At 34.5% G+C, this 17,424-nt stretch overlaps 1 protein-coding gene across 11 annotated transcripts in view; it reads right to left on the reverse strand.

The window, feature by feature from the left end:
- Nucleotides 1-619: 619 nt before the first annotated feature.
- DMXL2 (Dmx like 2) overlaps nt 620-17,424 on the reverse strand; it is a 56,509-nt gene continuing 39,704 nt past the window's right edge. For 2 of the 11 annotated variants that reach the window (XM_030014911.2, XM_041123775.1), the window contains 19 exons: nt 16,702-16,832; nt 15,762-16,010; nt 14,828-14,866; nt 13,994-14,175; nt 13,510-13,640; nt 12,504-12,589; nt 12,055-12,256; nt 10,874-10,991; nt 9,998-10,060; nt 9,516-9,602; nt 9,310-9,431; nt 8,417-8,555; nt 7,752-7,812; nt 7,538-7,665; nt 5,891-5,968; nt 5,209-5,300; nt 4,566-4,618; nt 3,226-3,443; nt 620-2,102 (listed from right to left, as the gene is read on the reverse strand). In XM_030014911.2, coding sequence (XP_029870771.1) covers nt 1,893-2,102; nt 3,226-3,443; nt 4,566-4,618; nt 5,209-5,300; nt 5,891-5,968; nt 7,538-7,665; nt 7,752-7,812; nt 8,417-8,555; nt 9,310-9,431; nt 9,516-9,602; nt 9,998-10,060; nt 10,874-10,991; nt 12,055-12,256; nt 12,504-12,589; nt 13,510-13,640; nt 13,994-14,175; nt 14,828-14,866; nt 15,762-16,010; nt 16,702-16,832 — 2,389 coding nt within the window. In that variant the 3' untranslated portion in view covers nt 620-1,892. Of the gene's footprint in view, nt 2,103-3,225; nt 3,444-4,565; nt 4,619-5,208; nt 5,301-5,890; nt 5,969-7,537; nt 7,666-7,751; nt 7,813-8,416; nt 8,556-9,309; nt 9,432-9,515; nt 9,603-9,997; nt 10,061-10,873; nt 10,992-11,017; nt 11,893-12,054; nt 12,257-12,503; nt 12,590-13,509; nt 13,661-13,993; nt 14,176-14,827; nt 14,867-15,761; nt 16,011-16,701; nt 16,833-17,424 lie in introns of those variants that run through there. The other 9 variants (XM_030014912.2, XM_041123773.1, XM_030014913.2 and 6 more) reach the window with 9 other exon arrangements.

The raw sequence follows: 17,424 nt of genomic DNA on the forward strand, positions 1-17,424 counted from the left end.
GTATATACATCAAAACTCATATTCTAAGAATTCTATCTGTATCTATAAAGAGTGCAAAACTTCATTGTCCAGAGCTACGGTTTTGTGTATGTGGGCTTCTTTTGACTTTTGTGGCTTTCTTTTTTTTGGTTGGTAAGTTTTTTCATGGTGTGTTTGTGTGGTTTTTTTTCAAAAATTGAATTATGGTACTAACAATGTAGACTTTTTGGCTAAAAAAAAAAAAAAAGGTCGGCAATATACTTGGGCAAATACAGTTCAAGCTAGATGTGACAGGTTCTAGATAATGTGCCTACCTTAAATGCTGTTAAATTTCTGAATGTCATTGTTGAAACACTCAGATCAACCTCTTGGAAGATGAGGGCCAGCAAATTCTGTCTCTTTTCTCAGTGACAGAACCAGGCTGTGTTTCTTGCAGCTGCCTTTGTTGGAAATGAAGAACTAAATTCTGTTAGCCTTATGCTTTTCTAGGACAGCTGAAAATAAAATGCAAACAGCTAATCCTTTTTATCGCAGTATAGTGTGAGGTCAAGTTAAAGCTAGCTCAGGCAGTATCCAGTTAGTCTGCTGGAGGTTTAGTTAAATCTATTTAAATAAAAGGAAGAGTTCTGGAATGGACTGCTCCATGAAATAAAAGTAATTTATTTAAATTACAAAGGGAAAACTAAACAATGACATTTACTCTTCTTTCTTTTCATACTTCTCATACTTCACAGCCTGCAATTTAAAATCACCTTTGGAGAAAGGTGCTTTTTATTCTAGTATACTTTACAATACAGCACAGACATCAAAATTTTCATTGGAGGAATAAGACAGTTTGTTAACATTTAAATACGCAGACATCCGTTCCAGTCTCTTAAGAACATGTTTTTTGTTTACAACAGAAAAATACATCTGACAACAGTAGCTAGTTATATTACAAGCAAACAATATTGAACTCTGCATAGTTTATACAATATACTGTGGTAATAATTTAATTACCAGTTTTATCCACTATTTACTAGCTGGCCACATAAAGCCTGACATTCATCTGAAATGTGGCATTATATGTTCCATTGGTATTCTCTTAACAGCTTCATTTAATGAAGTATTTTCTGGACAAATGAATTTCAAAACTAAAAGCTTACTAGAATCATGGATGTCTTCACTACAAACATTTAGTGCTTACAATACATTCCTAAAGTAAAGGCAGGTGTCTAATAGAAAACATAGCTGTCAGAAAGAAAGCAAAATAGTGTGCAAATTAAAAAAACATCACATTTAAAAATGTGTTGATGTGCAAGTTACAGTATCAACTGTGTATTAATACTAACTGGGGAAAAAAATTATCTCAGCATAAAATGATACATGTCTCATAGTACATTCTTGATTGCACACATTCCACGGCATTTGCATCCATTACACTTTCTTGCAAAAATCAAATACACTGAGTACCTTTAATTAAAACTAAACTATTTTACAATGAGAAGTTGTACACATGCTTCAATTAGTGGGAACTGGGATAAAAATAATCAGAATCACATCAGAAATGCTTACTGACTTGTAGAGCCACAGTGCTTGTTAAGTGACTGACAATTGTCAGAATCTTTACAATACGCTTACTTAAATGCAGCTTGTGGGTTACTAAGCAATAACCCCACCTGTGACTGACTGTACTAGGTTTAATTCTTTGCTTTTACAATACAGTACATGCATTTCCACCCCAGTGATCCTTATGGGCATACTCAAAATATACCTGTTGTAAAAGTATTTTTTTTAAATCTTTTTCCCCATAATACTTAATGCTGCAGTAACTCCTTTGAAAGGAAACAAAATGTTTCCTTTCCACAGTGCATATCACTGTTTTTAGCTACTTAAAGGGACATTATATAAAACCAGGATTAGCTCACATAACACTACAGAATGTCAAAAATGCCTGAAGGTACATTGAAAGCATTGGGAAGAACCCTCATTTTCAGCGTGCCATCTGCTCCACAGGAGAAGATACGATTGCCTTGCACAGTTTCAATCTGGGTGACACCAGCACCAATATTTCTGAAAATGGATTGCTTAGCATGTTCATTTTTAAATGAATGAATTAAATTATAGCCAGTCAGTCTCCACACCTGTATCAAAAGAATGACAAATGACAAAAGGAGATTAAAATTAGGATTTGTATTTTTTCCCTAATGTTTCAGATTCTTGGCTGTTCTAAACCCTATTCAACAAAGACAAAGGGTGTTTTTTTATTGTCTGTTACAACAAGTCCAAGCATCAGTGTAAGGCTACCTTAATGTGGACCAGCTGGTTACTCGGCAGGGTGAAGCTGCCCTGTGTTACCTTATCAGTAGTGTCCCTCCCAGCTTCCCTGCCCCCCCGCCCCATGAAAGGTGCGGAAGTGGAACAGATTGCATTTTTATCCAAGATGACTATTGTCAGCTTTCCAGCAGCTGTAAATGCTTTTCTGCTGTGGAATGCTGCAGAGAGTAAGCTGCATAATTAATAAGCATGCAGAGTGGTAGCACTGCTGCTGAGCTGTCTGTTGTGTCTTAAATTGCAGGAGAACCCATCAAGACCAGCCCACGAAGTGTGCGGAAACACAGAAAGCATCTATTAAACAGTATGCAGTCCAGCTAAAAAGAAAGAAACTGTATTCTCTTTCTCTTTACCATGCTCTTGTATTTCCTTCCTTTAGTATTGAGGAAATAAGCCCTTTAAAACAGGGCCTGTATTTTGGGGGCGGGGTAGGGGGGTGGTGTTTGTGTTTGTTTCTTACTACTATGACATCTCAGTAGCTGTCTGAGGCTACAGCATCAAGAGAAAAGACACAGAACTTGACGTTACAGAAACTTTACACAATGTTGAAGTTACTGAGCACCCCCTGTATTACAAAGGGAAATATCCAAAGGCAAAACATTTTTAACAGAGACAAATAAAGGTAAGATTTCGGAATCATGCACTTTGCTTTATCCGCTTAAAATTCAGTCACACAACTTCAAAAAGACTGTTTAATCTTCTTTAGCAGAGAACAAAACCTACTTGGTTTAGAAGGATATTAGTGTATTTAAGTTTACATTATAAACTTAAGGCAAGCATCCTGTATATCAAATGCGCGTTTGGGTTTTTTGGGTTTGTTTTTGTTTTGTTACCGCATTCATCTGGCTGTTTACAGCATGCTGATCAACATATGTCAATACACTACTTCAGCTAAATACTCTCCTATACAACTCAGCTCCTCTGATAACTTACCTTCATATTACCTTCTGCTGAGCCTGTAACAAAATAGTCCTCAGAAGGATCCAGTGCAAGGGCCTTAACAGCTGATTCATGTGCTTGCAAGGTGTGAAGGGGTTGCCTCTGTCTGATGTCAAAGATACAGATATATCCCTTCCTACCTCCAGAAATTAGCAGTTGATGTTTAGGTGCATACTGAAGTACTGTGGCACCATGATCGTGACAAGTAAAGGCTGAAGAAGAAAAATGTCAGAATTTAATAGGTTTGAAACTGTAAGTAGCTTTCGATCTTAAAATGCATTTCTTCTATAAATTGTTATCTGAATATTTTCTAACTTGGACAGGTACATTCCTTCATATGGGTAGTGTCATATCAGCTGACAGCTTTTTGCTCTCCTGAAAGCTATATAGATCTAATGCACAAGGAAGGATGATATGTGGTCTGGTTTATTTTAGAATACAGGCACACACCTGAATTTAAAAAATTGAGAAAATATAAAATTCACCATATTGAGTTCAGTTAAATGCCTGAATTAAAAAAATAGTATAGCTGAACTAAAAAAGTAAATATTAATTACCTTATAGATACGTATTACTATATTCTAATTTTCCAACCTGTTTTTCATAGGAGCCCTGACTCAATCTCTTTAAAATAAGGCTGAAACATGCAATCTGCTAGTTTTAAAATATGAATCTCAGAATGCACTGATTGCTTATTCAAGTACTGCGGTTGTTTGCAGATGCTTATGATGGTTGAATTTGCTCTTTTAAAAGCCCAGGATATTATATTTGGATTTGTATGTATTTTTCCTTCATAGCACAACATGATAGGATTTTGCTTTAGTTTGTTACATAAAGATAAAACTATTGCACTTGGTCAAACAGACACAAACATCTTTTTAAGAATCAAGTCCAAGTGCTGAAAGACAAGGACAGTAGACGGAAGGAGTTGCTTCTACTATTACCGACAGTTATCTTTTCCTCTGTGCTTCAACAGAGTACTGGGTATATTAATTAAGTGCCAGTTTAAGTGAAAGCCTGCATACATATAAAAGTTCAATAATGCAGCCTTAATTAGTGTTAATTTTTTTTTTCAGGACTCTATTCATATATTTCAGACTTTACTAATACTGTCACAAAACCAGCTTTGTGTATGACCTTCTTTGTTCATGCTTTTCTATATAGAACAGATTAACGTCATGCTAGAGACTATATAGTACTACTTCTGGTGCATGCATTAGTGTGCAACGCTTTAGACCAGTTCCCCAGTGCAAATTTTTCCCCTTGCCCCAAATGCATACACATGCTATATTTCCTTAGTCAATAAGAAGTCTAACTTTCACTGCAGTACTTACCATGTACAAGACTGTTACCAGATGAAACCAAAGTGTCCCAGAGGCACACGTTTCTGAGGGGGGGAAAAAAGTCGTTACGGCCTGTTGCCAAGTGATTCATGGGGTGACATGACTCAGAAAGTGTTTGCTTTTTATGTCAAAGGCTAGAAGGCAGAACTGAACAAGGAGCCCGTGACTCTCTGCAGTCATTGGACAGCATATGCAAAGAGTTAAGAGCTTTAATTCTTTCTATGCTCTTTTATGCTTCTTAGTGGAACTATACTTTCTACCTTTAAGATGTGTACCAATCCTCGGTTGTACCAAGAAATTATAGAAGTTATTCTTTTCAGAGCAAAAGAATTACCTTGCCTTTGCTGAACATGTTTCTCACCCCAGCAACAGCATCACGGTAAACCAGTTGCATTTGGAATACACCTTCAAAAAACTGGTTAACTGTTGACCACTCCTCACAAAAACTAAATTTGGGAAACATGCGACTGAAGGAGTGATGTTCAAAGAAATCATCTGGCAAGTTCAAGCTGTAATAAAGCTTAGAACACTGAGCCTTAAAATGTCATCCACACATTAATGCACAAGAGCTAGCAAGTTAATGGAGATGAATAGGTAGCTTTGGTGAAATTCCTCATTGTTTCTTTAAACACACCTGTTATCACTGGACTGTCCCGATGTAGCAACTAGACTTGAAGAGGTTATAAATGCAAAGTCACTTGTGGTTTTACTGTGGCACTGCCAACTCTATTAAAAACAAAACAAAAAAGATGCAATCTTACTAGTTGTAGTCTGCATCAAAAGTTACTGTCAGTCTGATGTCACTGATAGCATAACAGAAGCAGTCTTTCAAACAAAGGTCAAAAACTGATGGGCAATGCAGTTTGAAACCTCAGAGAATTGAACAATGGATTAAAAATCCAGTATAGAATAAAAAGATGCTAAAAAAGTTAACTATAACAAATCCACAATATATCACAATAGCCTGAATTTCAAATTAAGCATGGTCTTCATGTACAGTTAAGAAGCAGTGAAAAGAATTGAAGAGTGTTTTTACTAAGTCTTAGTGTTGTAAAATCATTACTGTCAGCTCTGATTTCTAATTTAATCAAGGGTATTGCTGAAGTAGTATTTGTAATTACATTGCAGCTTATGGTTATGGACAATTAGTCTTCCAGAGATGTATCACTGAAAGTCTACAGTTGTTTTGATAAAGTATGCCAATTAAAAAGCAGTAAAATCAAAAACATCTCAGTGAAACTCTTACACTCTTAGCCTGTCTTAAAGACTTAACTTTCCTCCATAAAAAATAAAAATAAAAAATTCTGTTTACTTACCAGATATGGCTTAGGATTTGAGGTGGTTTGGTTTACTTGCCAAATACTTAGAAATCCTTCACCATCAGCAACACCACACTGCAAGGAACAAACTGCATTTATTAGCATAACGTACTGGTTACTGGGTGCTTACTTCATGACAGTAAACAGCTGACTTCAGGAAAAAAGCCACCTAACACACCAAACCACTGCCTGCATATTAAATATCAACAATTGTCACGTACAAAAAAGTAGTTTAGAAGCAAAGTGAGTTCAGTGCTGAATGTTTAATGATTATTTAATGACTGATGGTCTCCTACATACCTAATGCTTTTCTAGAAATGGAGGCTTTTTAAGCGTGCAAGTTTATCTTTCAAATCCTAATGTTAAATGCTAAAGCTTAGAGGTATCATTGCTCCATGACTACTTGAAAATGCTTACTAAAGTACGATGCATGACAGTATGCCGTAAATGCATGATAACAACAATTATGGAAGGACTGTACTATATCATGAATGGTAAAATGACCGTGTTATATTTGTTAATGAAAATGCATAACAATTAATGCTGTATATTCTATACATCATACTCTATAAGTATTTTACAAAATGTTTTTAGAAATATTTAGAATTATTTTTTATATTTTCTCCTTTTAGTTAGGTTTCATGAGTCCTGCCTGAATGACCTCCATGTGAAGCAGTGGGGACAACTAGTACATCTTAATTTCTTACTTAAAATTGATTCTCATGTGATGTTAAGATTGCAACATCTCAAAACACAATCAAAACACTAATTTTTAAAAAAGGTTTAAATGAGATTTTATGCTACCTGAAAATAGGTATGCTGGGAGATACTTTATATTTCCAGCTATTTCTAAATGTTGACCTTTGCGGTTTTATAGCTATCTTACAGTCATGCCCAAACTCCTTTAATTCATTTTGTATGGCTTTTAACTATAATGAAGTTAAATAGTTTGTCAGTAAAATGCAGACAAGACCTGCTAAAATAACAGAATGGGCAACATGAAAAACCTGAGGAGGGTGGGTATTCCTCCCAATTTCTTTCTTTGTCCGCTCTGTTTTCTGCATCTCATATACCTCACAGAGTCATTTCTGGCCAAAGTGTATAGCTCCTTTGTACTCTCTTTCTGCTCTCCACTGTACTGCAGTATACTTGCATTCTTCAACTAATAGGCTGTATTATATATATATCTTGTAGGTAATGCCTTCTGTCAAAACTTTATTTTGGCCAGAATGTAAAGTGTGAATGAAGTACTTCTTGTAGACTCCTGCCTAGCTTGATACAAATTTGCTTCTATAAAATAAGTAAGCAAGCTCAGTATTTTTTTTTTAAATGTTTAATTTAAAAAGGTCACCGTATGAGAACACAGATTTCAGAACAGGGAAAACAAAAAGTCTGAAAATGTGGCAAATGGGATAGCAGTGTGAAGCTGACAGAAGAGAAAGGAGAGTAAGGGTCAGTGTTTATTACAAAGCTTCCTTATGCAGCCAAAATGAATGGTATGATACTGCCTATCCCATCATTCTAGGACATCTTAAGAGTTTTGTGTGTCACCAGTTAAAACTGTTTTAGAGGTCACAGCACAAGCAAATGTTTCCTTATGAATAATAAAAAAAAAAAAGGCAAAATTCTAAATGTTGTACCTACCTTATTGCCCTGGGAATTGAAATACATTCTTGTAACCCTGGCATTCCCAGCCTGCCGGAAGCATACCAACTGCTGTGGCCTTGTCCACTCAAACATTCGAACACTACCATCTTGTGCTCCTGTAAGATCTAAGATTAAAAGATAGATGCTCATTAATACTACAGTATTTCATAGAAAATTATCTACTCTGTACTAGTAAGTATGATTCACTTACAATACTGATGGACTGGATGTGAAGCCATTCTCTTGACGTTATTCAGATTTCTTTTAATAAGCTTCATATAAAACAAATAAAAATTAAAATAATTTTGAAAAAAAGACAAAAACATACTCTTTAATTTTGTTTATACTACTACATGGTGAGTGTCCCCCAGATAAAAAAAGCTTGTTAAGCTAAAATTATTTGCATCTAATTATGTGTAGTTGCAGTATAGTAATTAAAGCCTGTTTATGACAGCTTTTTTAGACATGAAAGTTCAAACAGTATTAATGTTCTCTTCTATTATACAAAGAACTTAAACACATGCTGATGTGTATGCTTTTGATATTATTCCCAATGCAAGAATTTTAAGTTTGGATTGTTCTGGTTTTGGTTGGCTTTTTATGTTTGTTTTGTTTTGTCCCCAGAAACTCCAGGTCCTACCTCAAAGTTCCCATAAGAAACAGAAAAAACTGATTGTCCCATTATTTTCTATGACACAATATACAAGAAAATGCTTAGTTTGGCCTTCTTTTTGGCTAGGTCTTGGTCATTGTAGGCCTTTTACAACATTGAATTAACAGTATGATGACTAATGCACACTAGGTCTCTCTACTAAATAACACAGTAAAAAAAAAAAGTAACAGTCTCCTTGAGCTGCATGCAACAAAAGTACTTACCACACCAGCCCCAGTGCTAGTTTGACCACTGCCTAACCATGGCATGGATGAAGATGGTTGTATCTGATTCACTCCAAAAGATGGTGCAGTTGACTGAGTTAGTGTTGTGGTAGAACCACGGAAGTCAATATCATCAGAACTGTAAAAGAACAGCAGTGTTCTGCTTTAAACAAATGTTTCTTTGCTACCAGTGCTGTTCATTTATCTCACTGTCAAGAGCCTAATGGCAGTGGATAGAGGAAGTGGTGATAATGAAACTATAAATTGATAATTCCTGCACTTAGATTGTGCAAATGCTTTCCATGTGCTCCAAAGCTATAGGTGTTTAATGTCAACAGATGATCCTAACTGTGGTTGATGTTGAGAATATAAGCTCTCTTGAGAAGAATATTGTTGATATATTCCCGACCCACGTGTCTATATTTATATCTATTCTGTACAATAGAGTGTTGTACAGATGAGTGCTTGCTGCAACTGATACATTTCACAGTTGTCAGCACAATAATGGAGGAGACAGTAATTCAGGCCATTGCATTATACAACAAGCATCAGCTACCACAACTAGACTCAATGCTGCAATGATGCAACTGCAGTGTTTTTAAGGTAGTGCTTCCTTTATTAGCTTAGACACCATGGGCTTTTGCTTCACTGTGCAGTGCAGACATGCCCAAAATACTCAAACCCCTCAAAACCTTAGTTTCTCCATGTGTAAAACAAAGGCAGTAGTAATTATTCTTTGCCTTCCCTTACTCCTTTGTAAAGCAATCTGAAACCTACTGAAGAAGAGTAAATAAACTTTTTTTGTATGATTGACTTGTGCTTACACAGGTATTATATATGCAGCCTCACAGTAATCCAATACTCTTAATATAACAACAAAGAAACTATCCTACCTTTTAGACTCTCTGTCATATTCTTCCCCAATCCATATAAATGACTGAGCAGCCAGTAGAGCTGAAATATCAAGTTCTTGAACATCATGTGTAGATGCCAAAACAATTTCATTGCTGTTTGCCTATGCAACACAAATAGAAAATTTATACTAACTATAATTAAGAAAGATCTTTTTATTACACTTATTGTAGTATTTGAGGCTTACCTTATTAACTGCAAATGCCATTATCATATCTGATTCTTTGTGAATGATTTTTGCTTTTCCTCCAGGGTAGCCAAGATCTGCCTCAACCTACAAAACATTTATAAGAAATTTCAATTAGCATGAAAATCCATTTTGTAGTGGTACATTCAGACTGCAAAAATCTATACAAAATTCATGCAAGAAAAGTTCAGTGGCCTCAGCATTGTTTAGGAAGCTAGACTTTAGACTTCTCATACTCTTTGGTGTTCTAGAAGCCAAAAGTTATATTTGAGTGTAAGAAACACAAAGTTGTGTGTGCAACACTATTTACAAGGTGTTCACTCATCCCAATTATCAGGACATCCAAAGTTAATTCACTGATTAAAAGCCTGTCACACAGACTACACAGAACATACAGCTTCTGTTAGTCACATTAGAGAAAGAAAAGCCAGTTCCACAGAACTTTTAAGAATGTGCTAGAGGTTTGGGAGAAGGGATACTACCTTGTTTTTGTGATCTTCTGCTACGCAGTTTTGTTTGACCTGCTCCACACGATCTTCTACAGACTACATAACATCACACAGTCACAAACACAAAACACATGCACAAACAAATATAAAAGAAGAATGAAACATTCCAAACTAGATTTTAAAGGCCACTCTGTCAGTAAATGATGACAAATGTATTTTCAACTTTTTATAAAAGGCACAGAAACTAAGACAGGAATCTAAACAAACTCACTTAAAATGTAATGCCTCCTAGATGAACACAAAATGTATGATATAGTAAATAAATGGAGGAATAATACACACACAAACTCCATACTTACAGGAATTCTTAAAGATATTAAATATTATACTTTTTTTTTCCCCATGGTACTTATGTGTTGGTTTAAATTTTCAGTTAGAACTCATTACAGTTGTAACTGGTACAATTTGTAAAGCCCCATATTATATATTACTATATAATATTACTTTTATATGTATATATTACTCATGCATATATACATATACACAAAGTAATAGCTTATTTAAATTTCTTTTTCAATATGACACAAAAAAATTATGAAGACTCAAATTTATTTACTTATTACAGTTATTGCAAATGTTCTGTTTCTTTATTAAGACAGTATTCAAATACATAAAGGTAAGGCGAGATATGTCTTGTCTAAAAATATTTGATTCAGTTGATATTTCAATAAACAACATGACAGTCATGTTGATTAAAAAAAAAACACAAAACAAACACTGTTAAATGAAAGAAAGGAAATTGAAATGCCAACAAAAAAATGGAAAGAAAAATTAAAAGAAATATTGAAGAGACTGAGGAACAGTTATAATTGAGCTTTCTTTTAAAAAAAAGTTACATCCTTTGTTTACCTCACTTTGCTTTCTTTTCTTTGTGAATATATATCTTATGAAAGTCTCCTGAAGAAGTTCTTGCTTCACAAGAAAATGCCAGAGCCTTTTTGCTGGAAGAGCTGAATAATCCTTTGATCTGCATAAAACAGAAGAAGAAAGAAAAAAAAAAAAGGAGAAAGCTTCCATGTAATTAAAGGTGGACAAAACAAAAAAAAAATAAATCTAAAGAAAGACTCTGACTTCAGCTAAAATTCCAATTTGAAGGAAAAAAAACAACCACCAAAGTTTAAGCTCTAATTTGTTCAAGGCAAATATCAAGAGATACAATTTTCTTGCGTTTTTTTAAAAATCTAAGTTATGTTACTAACTTCCACATACTACGGTGTAATCTGCTAACTTGCATTTATGTCTATATTTACAGTCTACTAAAACTGCTTTTATGTTGAAATTATGCTGGCCCTACAGAATTTCCTTACATATTTCTTTCAGTATTCAAAAGAATTCACAAATATTTAGCTCATATAAGCCAAATAAAATTCACTGCCTCAGATTTGAGGACAAATATTTCTAAAGAAGCAGTGCATGTTTGTAAGAATATTTTAATAAAATCCTACAGCAGCATCAAATTCAAAGTCATATATCGTGAAGTAACCTAAAGTTGTATTTTAGTATATTGAGAAAAGCAAGCTATTTTTGAGTTGAAAACATGGTTCACTCTCTGCATTTAAAGATACCTGCAAGCATGACATTGGTCTAAACACAGGAGGATTGGCTTTACAAGGACTGTACTACAACTTTCTTTCTCTCCTCCTCCTGACATCTGCATGTATTATATCTCTTCTCTTTTGTTGCTGAGGTAGGGTGGGAGACAGCTGCTACTAGAGGAATAGTAAAAGAGGTTGAATAGGGTCTTCCCAGCAGCAGCTGTTGCCCTTGATTTGTAGTCCTCCAAGCTCCACTCTTTCCTTCTTATTTTTCTTTCTTGCTGCAGTTGTGAAAGGTGCAGCAGAATAAGTAAAGGCTGCTGCAGGAGACAGCTGCATAAGAAGGAACAAAGGGACATGGGAAAGTGGTTTCTGTAAAGCATTGGCTAGAACTAAGATCTAGCCAAACTTCATTTGGCTGTTTAACTTTAGGTGGAAATACTCTAGTATTTCTATGATCAAAGAACGTGGTCTTGCTAGGAAAAAAATACTTACTTGAATGGTGTGTTTTCAGGTTCAATCATTGCTTTATTGCGGAGAATAGCTGGTCCTGCACCTACGCCAAGGTCACTAGGATAAGTATTGATGTAGTTTGGTGGTGGGCCTTCAAACTGGTCCATTCTATCTTGAAGAATCTGTTCCCAGTGTTCCAAATTTTTTATTACAGCAATGCCCAATGGTGATGTTACAGGCAGATCTAAACAGATATATAATAAAGTAAGGCTTAGAGAAAAAAAAAAAAATCATTTAAGTTGGTGTGTATAAAACCCCAGAATAATACAACCATCCAAAAAAAAAAAAATCTTGAAAGGAAGTGTACTTGTTGGTAATTGTAAAAAGTAATGTATTAAATTATTTAAATTTAAAAATGAAAATTAAAAAGCAAAGTCTGACAGAAAGCCACTTACATAGAAAACTGAAATGTAAAGCAGAATTTAACATACCAGTGAATTCCAGACCAGCAATGGGAAAGAAGTTCTTAACATTGTGCAGAACTAATTTTACCATTGTCAGATGCAGAAGAGCCCAGCTGTATAAAAAGAATAGATTTAGTTGTGTTAAAACAACATTAACACAGTTATCTGCAGAATATTTTTTGCCTTCTACCAAATACACAGATTAGAAAAACAGTGTAGATGGTTCACTGAGGTTTACCAGACACATAGAGAAAGCTACTTATGTATCTACTATGCAACATAAGAGTGCCTCTAAGGGCATCTCACTGTAACAGATAGTATCCGCTTCTCTCTTTTACAAATCCCAGATTATTGTACTCTTCCCCCAGATAAAAAAGTATGCATGCATGAGCCTTTGCAAGACTGAGAATTAAGTACAAGCCCCCTGAAACATCTCCTGAAATTCTCCATGAAATCACAATGAATACAGACAAGACACTACTTGAGTTTGGCATTCATGGCAGAAGCTTTCACAGTGAAAGAGTCTCACAGATATTAAAGATACAAATCCTATACAGTATAGCTGTAAGGACTAATGAGACACTTGAACACATAAAAGAGCCATCATTTTTCTCCATTATTATAATGCTGAGATCATCCACTTTATTTTGTCTTTCAACATTTTCTAAGTGTTCTATTTAATCTGCCTCTCATTCAAAAACTAGACGTTATACTTTAAGCAGTAGTCTAAAACATCATTCTAGAGCTGGCATTGTGGTACCTCATGTTCTTTGTGTCTTAAAAATGAAGATAAGGGTTTTTTAATTTGTTTTTTCCCCTCCCCCAAAACACAAACCACACAGCTTTGACTTCCTAATCCTGTTTTTTTGGCAAGTAAATGGGGAACTATTACCGTGATGAGAATTTGTCACTTCTGTAATCCCATTGCCACAGATAAGTCTGGATGGTGCAGAGGACCTGTATTTTCTTTAATTTGGAAGCAAAGGTAAGCACACAACGTAATTACTCTAAAATAGTGGTAATTTCTGCTAACCTGTAAGAATTGGCATCTTTGTGTTCCTGGATCTGTACATCAGAGAGGAAAGCATCATCCTCTTCCTCATCACTGTGAATGCTTTCATCAGAATCATATATAACACCGCTGTCTGATAAAGGAAGAAATGGCTGCAATGCAAAATAACAGTCTGCTATAAATGAATTTTCTGATCTCATAATAGTCAGCTCTTACTTTAGTTATTGCTGTCGTAGAGTTTAAATGACAAGTTAACCTATAAATAAGTTTCCCTAAAACATAAACAAGTAGCAAAGGGATAAGCGTTAATCTCTGTTATTGACAAGAGACATATTTTGAAAGTTAAGTAATAGACTTGTAGACTCTTCATCTTTTATTATGAGGATATATTCTGCAGCTTACTATGAAAAGCACTCAAAATTTTCACATTATTTTTGTCCTTTAAAACTTAACAAAGAAAGATGCTTTTATGAACTGTTAACTTCTCTTTTCCATTTTAAATTACCTTTGCCATAAAGTAGTCCCACATGCTGAGTTCTGGAGGGATAAACTTTTCTTTGTAAGAGGGTCTTTCTGCAGGTACAGGTGGTGGTACAGTGCTATCTTTTACTGGTCTTCCTGGCACTAGCATTCTCATATTAAACCGACGGCGATGTTTATCCATTTCTTCTGATGGAAGAGGTGGTGCTAAATTCAGGTAATTGGAAAAGCTGATGTTAATATTGCAACTTTAGAAATGGCTATATGTTATAACTGAAGCAACTAACCCATTGTTATTGGTACTAATTTCTACTAATTCAGAAATCAAAGACAGCCTAAATAAAGTAAGTGTAATCATACAAAAAGTTCACCTATGATTAATTCAATAACTGTATTTATACGTTGGAAATATCACGAGAAATACATTTTATTATCTGGATTTTAAGTTCTTGGGAGATGCAGCTTTTAAGTAAAAAGCTTTTAGCTGAAAGATTTCTCAAAAAAGAAATTAAAAAATTTTGTTGCAAAATAAAATATATAAAATTTTATTAAATTGTAAACCGCACAAGAAACAGTAGTTATTCAAAATATAAGCCAAAGAACTCTTAAGATAGTGAAGAAAATTTGAATAGACAGACAGGCTTTTGACAACTGAAGTCTGCTTTGAAGTGTTATGATTTAAAATGTCTTAATAGTTATCAAAATATTAATGTGGAATTTGTTTTTCAAAACGTTATTGGCTAGGCAACATTGAAGATCACACTTAATTTATTACAAAGGAGCTAGATATTTAAAACCTTTTTTTTTTTTATAAAAAAGCCATTACTAACATTCATCTACACTGCAAGTTTTTACAAACCTTCATTACCATCCTCTGAAACATCAGGAGCTGTAGCAGCTTGTAGGTTAAAGGAAAACAGAATACATCTCAAATGAAGACATGACTTTATATAAATTATTCATGTTAACATCTTGTGAAAATAACTGCCCTAAGTGTGTTTAAGTTATTCCATGAATGACAAATACCTGTTGTGCATACTTATAATAGTGCATTGCCTTATTACTGTTTTATTTTATATTTCAGATATGGAACATCTATTTTTTGCGTGAGTTTCAAGCCTATTGTTGTTTTTAAAGTCTGTGTGACATGATTTTCAGTATTGTTGCAAGCATGAAGTCTATGACAAATGGTTGTACTTGTCTCTGTTTCCAGAGCCTAAATTCAATCTCCAATTTTGCTTTTCCTCATTAAGACATGCTCATCTGCCTTTGCAAAATTCCTGGTTTTAGCTGGACCTGACATATGCACGAACCATTCTTCTGACAGATGAAGTTTATATTTCTCTGTGGTCTTCTGCAAGGTGAAATAATTTCTTGCAATAGAAACTGATTTCAGAAATACTGTTTTCAAGTTACGGCAGTTGTTAAACAGTAACACTCACCTCTCACGTACAGAAAACCATAGGTATTAACACTGATTTATACCATCTGTTTTTTCACTAAAAAATAATGACTGAAAGTCCTGAAAAGTGTTATAAGTAGCTAATAATAATAGCAATATAACAACTGTACGGTTTTTATGGCAAATTCAAAGTGTGCTGGGTGCTGTTAGAAAGGACTACTGCAAGACTAATATTTTTTCTGCTTTTTAATTAATATTACAGTTTTGCTTGCCACTAGATACTTAAATTCTGCTTGCTTGGTTTTTGTCTTTAAAAGAAAGGAAATCTCTCCTAGGTTACTAAAAGGTATAAAATGCAAATTATTAGTATGACCTTTACAGAACAAAGTACCTGGAATATTTTCTGACTGCCTTCGAGGTTTTACGAGAAGTTTCACTCCTCCGCCAAAAACAGCAGCCCACATTCGACTGTTCAAAGGATGGGCTGCTAGTCGAAATAATTCATTACATGAGTTGGTTGCAAGGGCATGTATAAGGAGACTCAGGTAGACAGCTACAACAGCTTCACAAAGTAGGATGTTTAGCTTTGGTTGATCTTCATCCTGAGCTGAACTTAAGAGATTTATAAGTGAACTCACACCTGCAAAGAGAAAAGAGGAAAAGTTCTACATTAAGTGAGTAGGAGTACAAATGGAAAAAAAGGAAATGTTTCACCTCTATCTTTTATGTTAAACATATACTAATAGCCACGTGATACTTTTATTCAGATGAAACATACTATTAACATTTTTCTTAAAATCATAAAGATCAAAATTTAAAAAAGCCTTCTTGGGTCTGGGACTTCTTTGTTGTACTTCTCTGCAAATACTAGGGGCACTTCAGCTTGCCTATGAAATTCCTGCACTGTTTCCACAGTTGACCTCAAAATACTAAATTTATACTCATACTTTGGGAGTAGTTGTTTTGATAGCTATACCAAGTAAAGTGTAGATGTAAGACAGTACTGTAGAAACAGCTAACAGAAATAGCTCTGCTAGGGGGTAAGGCAGACTGGAGAAAAACATTTTAGGATGAGAAATTATCAGCTTGAGTTTATCCTAAAGATCGTGGTCTCTTCTTCAAGCAAGATATTTGCCACATAGAAAGTTTATTTTTATTTGTTTTGATAAGTGAAAAAGTTAAAGGCTGTTATTAATTTGAGAACTAAATCAGAAACACTTATCCATCATTGATCATCTGTCATTTCATCCATCATATTACAGGACAGTGAAATAATTTTGAAATGTGGAGCTGGTCCAGCGGTGCTAAAAGTAACCTTATTCTTGTCTCACCAGGCCACTGAGCAGGAGATGAGTTTGGAGTTGCATGCTCTTCAATACTTTCTGTCCTCAGTCTGCGTCGATCACTCAAAAGCAGTCCTTGATAAACCATCCCTGTAAACTGATTTGCTTCTGTTTGACTGCTAAATACAAATTAATTTTTTTTGATGAGAAAGGATTTTATAATATTTTTGTAATAAAGTATAGTATATATACATGCTTCTCATTTTAATCAGAAAATGCAACATTTAAAATTCTATAGGACTAAGTCAAGAATTTTATAATTTCATGGTACACAAAATACATTTTTTATTAAAACTTGAAATGTTTCCATGTGGCATTATCAATTTTAATATGTTATATGCATAGCTCCAGATATGAAAAAAGCTTTTTCAAAAATTTTAATAATATATTTGTTGTGAAGAATTTTTAAAAATGTTTTTACAGCATTCTCTTCCAGTTTGGAATATAAACTGCCTGAAACCTGACTTCAGTTAGGCTCAAATGTTTCCCCTGCACCCCTATTCAGCAATGAATGAAATATTTTTCACAAGCATCCCAAGTGAGAGTGACACCAGATCTTCCTATTATTTATTGGAAAAAATCTGAATGATTGGTGTTATTTTATCTGGGTAAAACTGATCTGGCATATCAAAGCTAGCAATGTGTATACTGTTTAAGTATCCATACCCATACACGGATATTTAATCCCTTTTTTAGACACATGCATGAAGA

The sequence above is a fragment of the Aquila chrysaetos genome, chromosome 5 (assembly GCF_900496995.4).
Source record: "Aquila chrysaetos chrysaetos chromosome 5, bAquChr1.4, whole genome shotgun sequence".
NCBI classification, from domain to species: Eukaryota; Metazoa; Chordata; class Aves; order Accipitriformes; family Accipitridae; genus Aquila; species Aquila chrysaetos.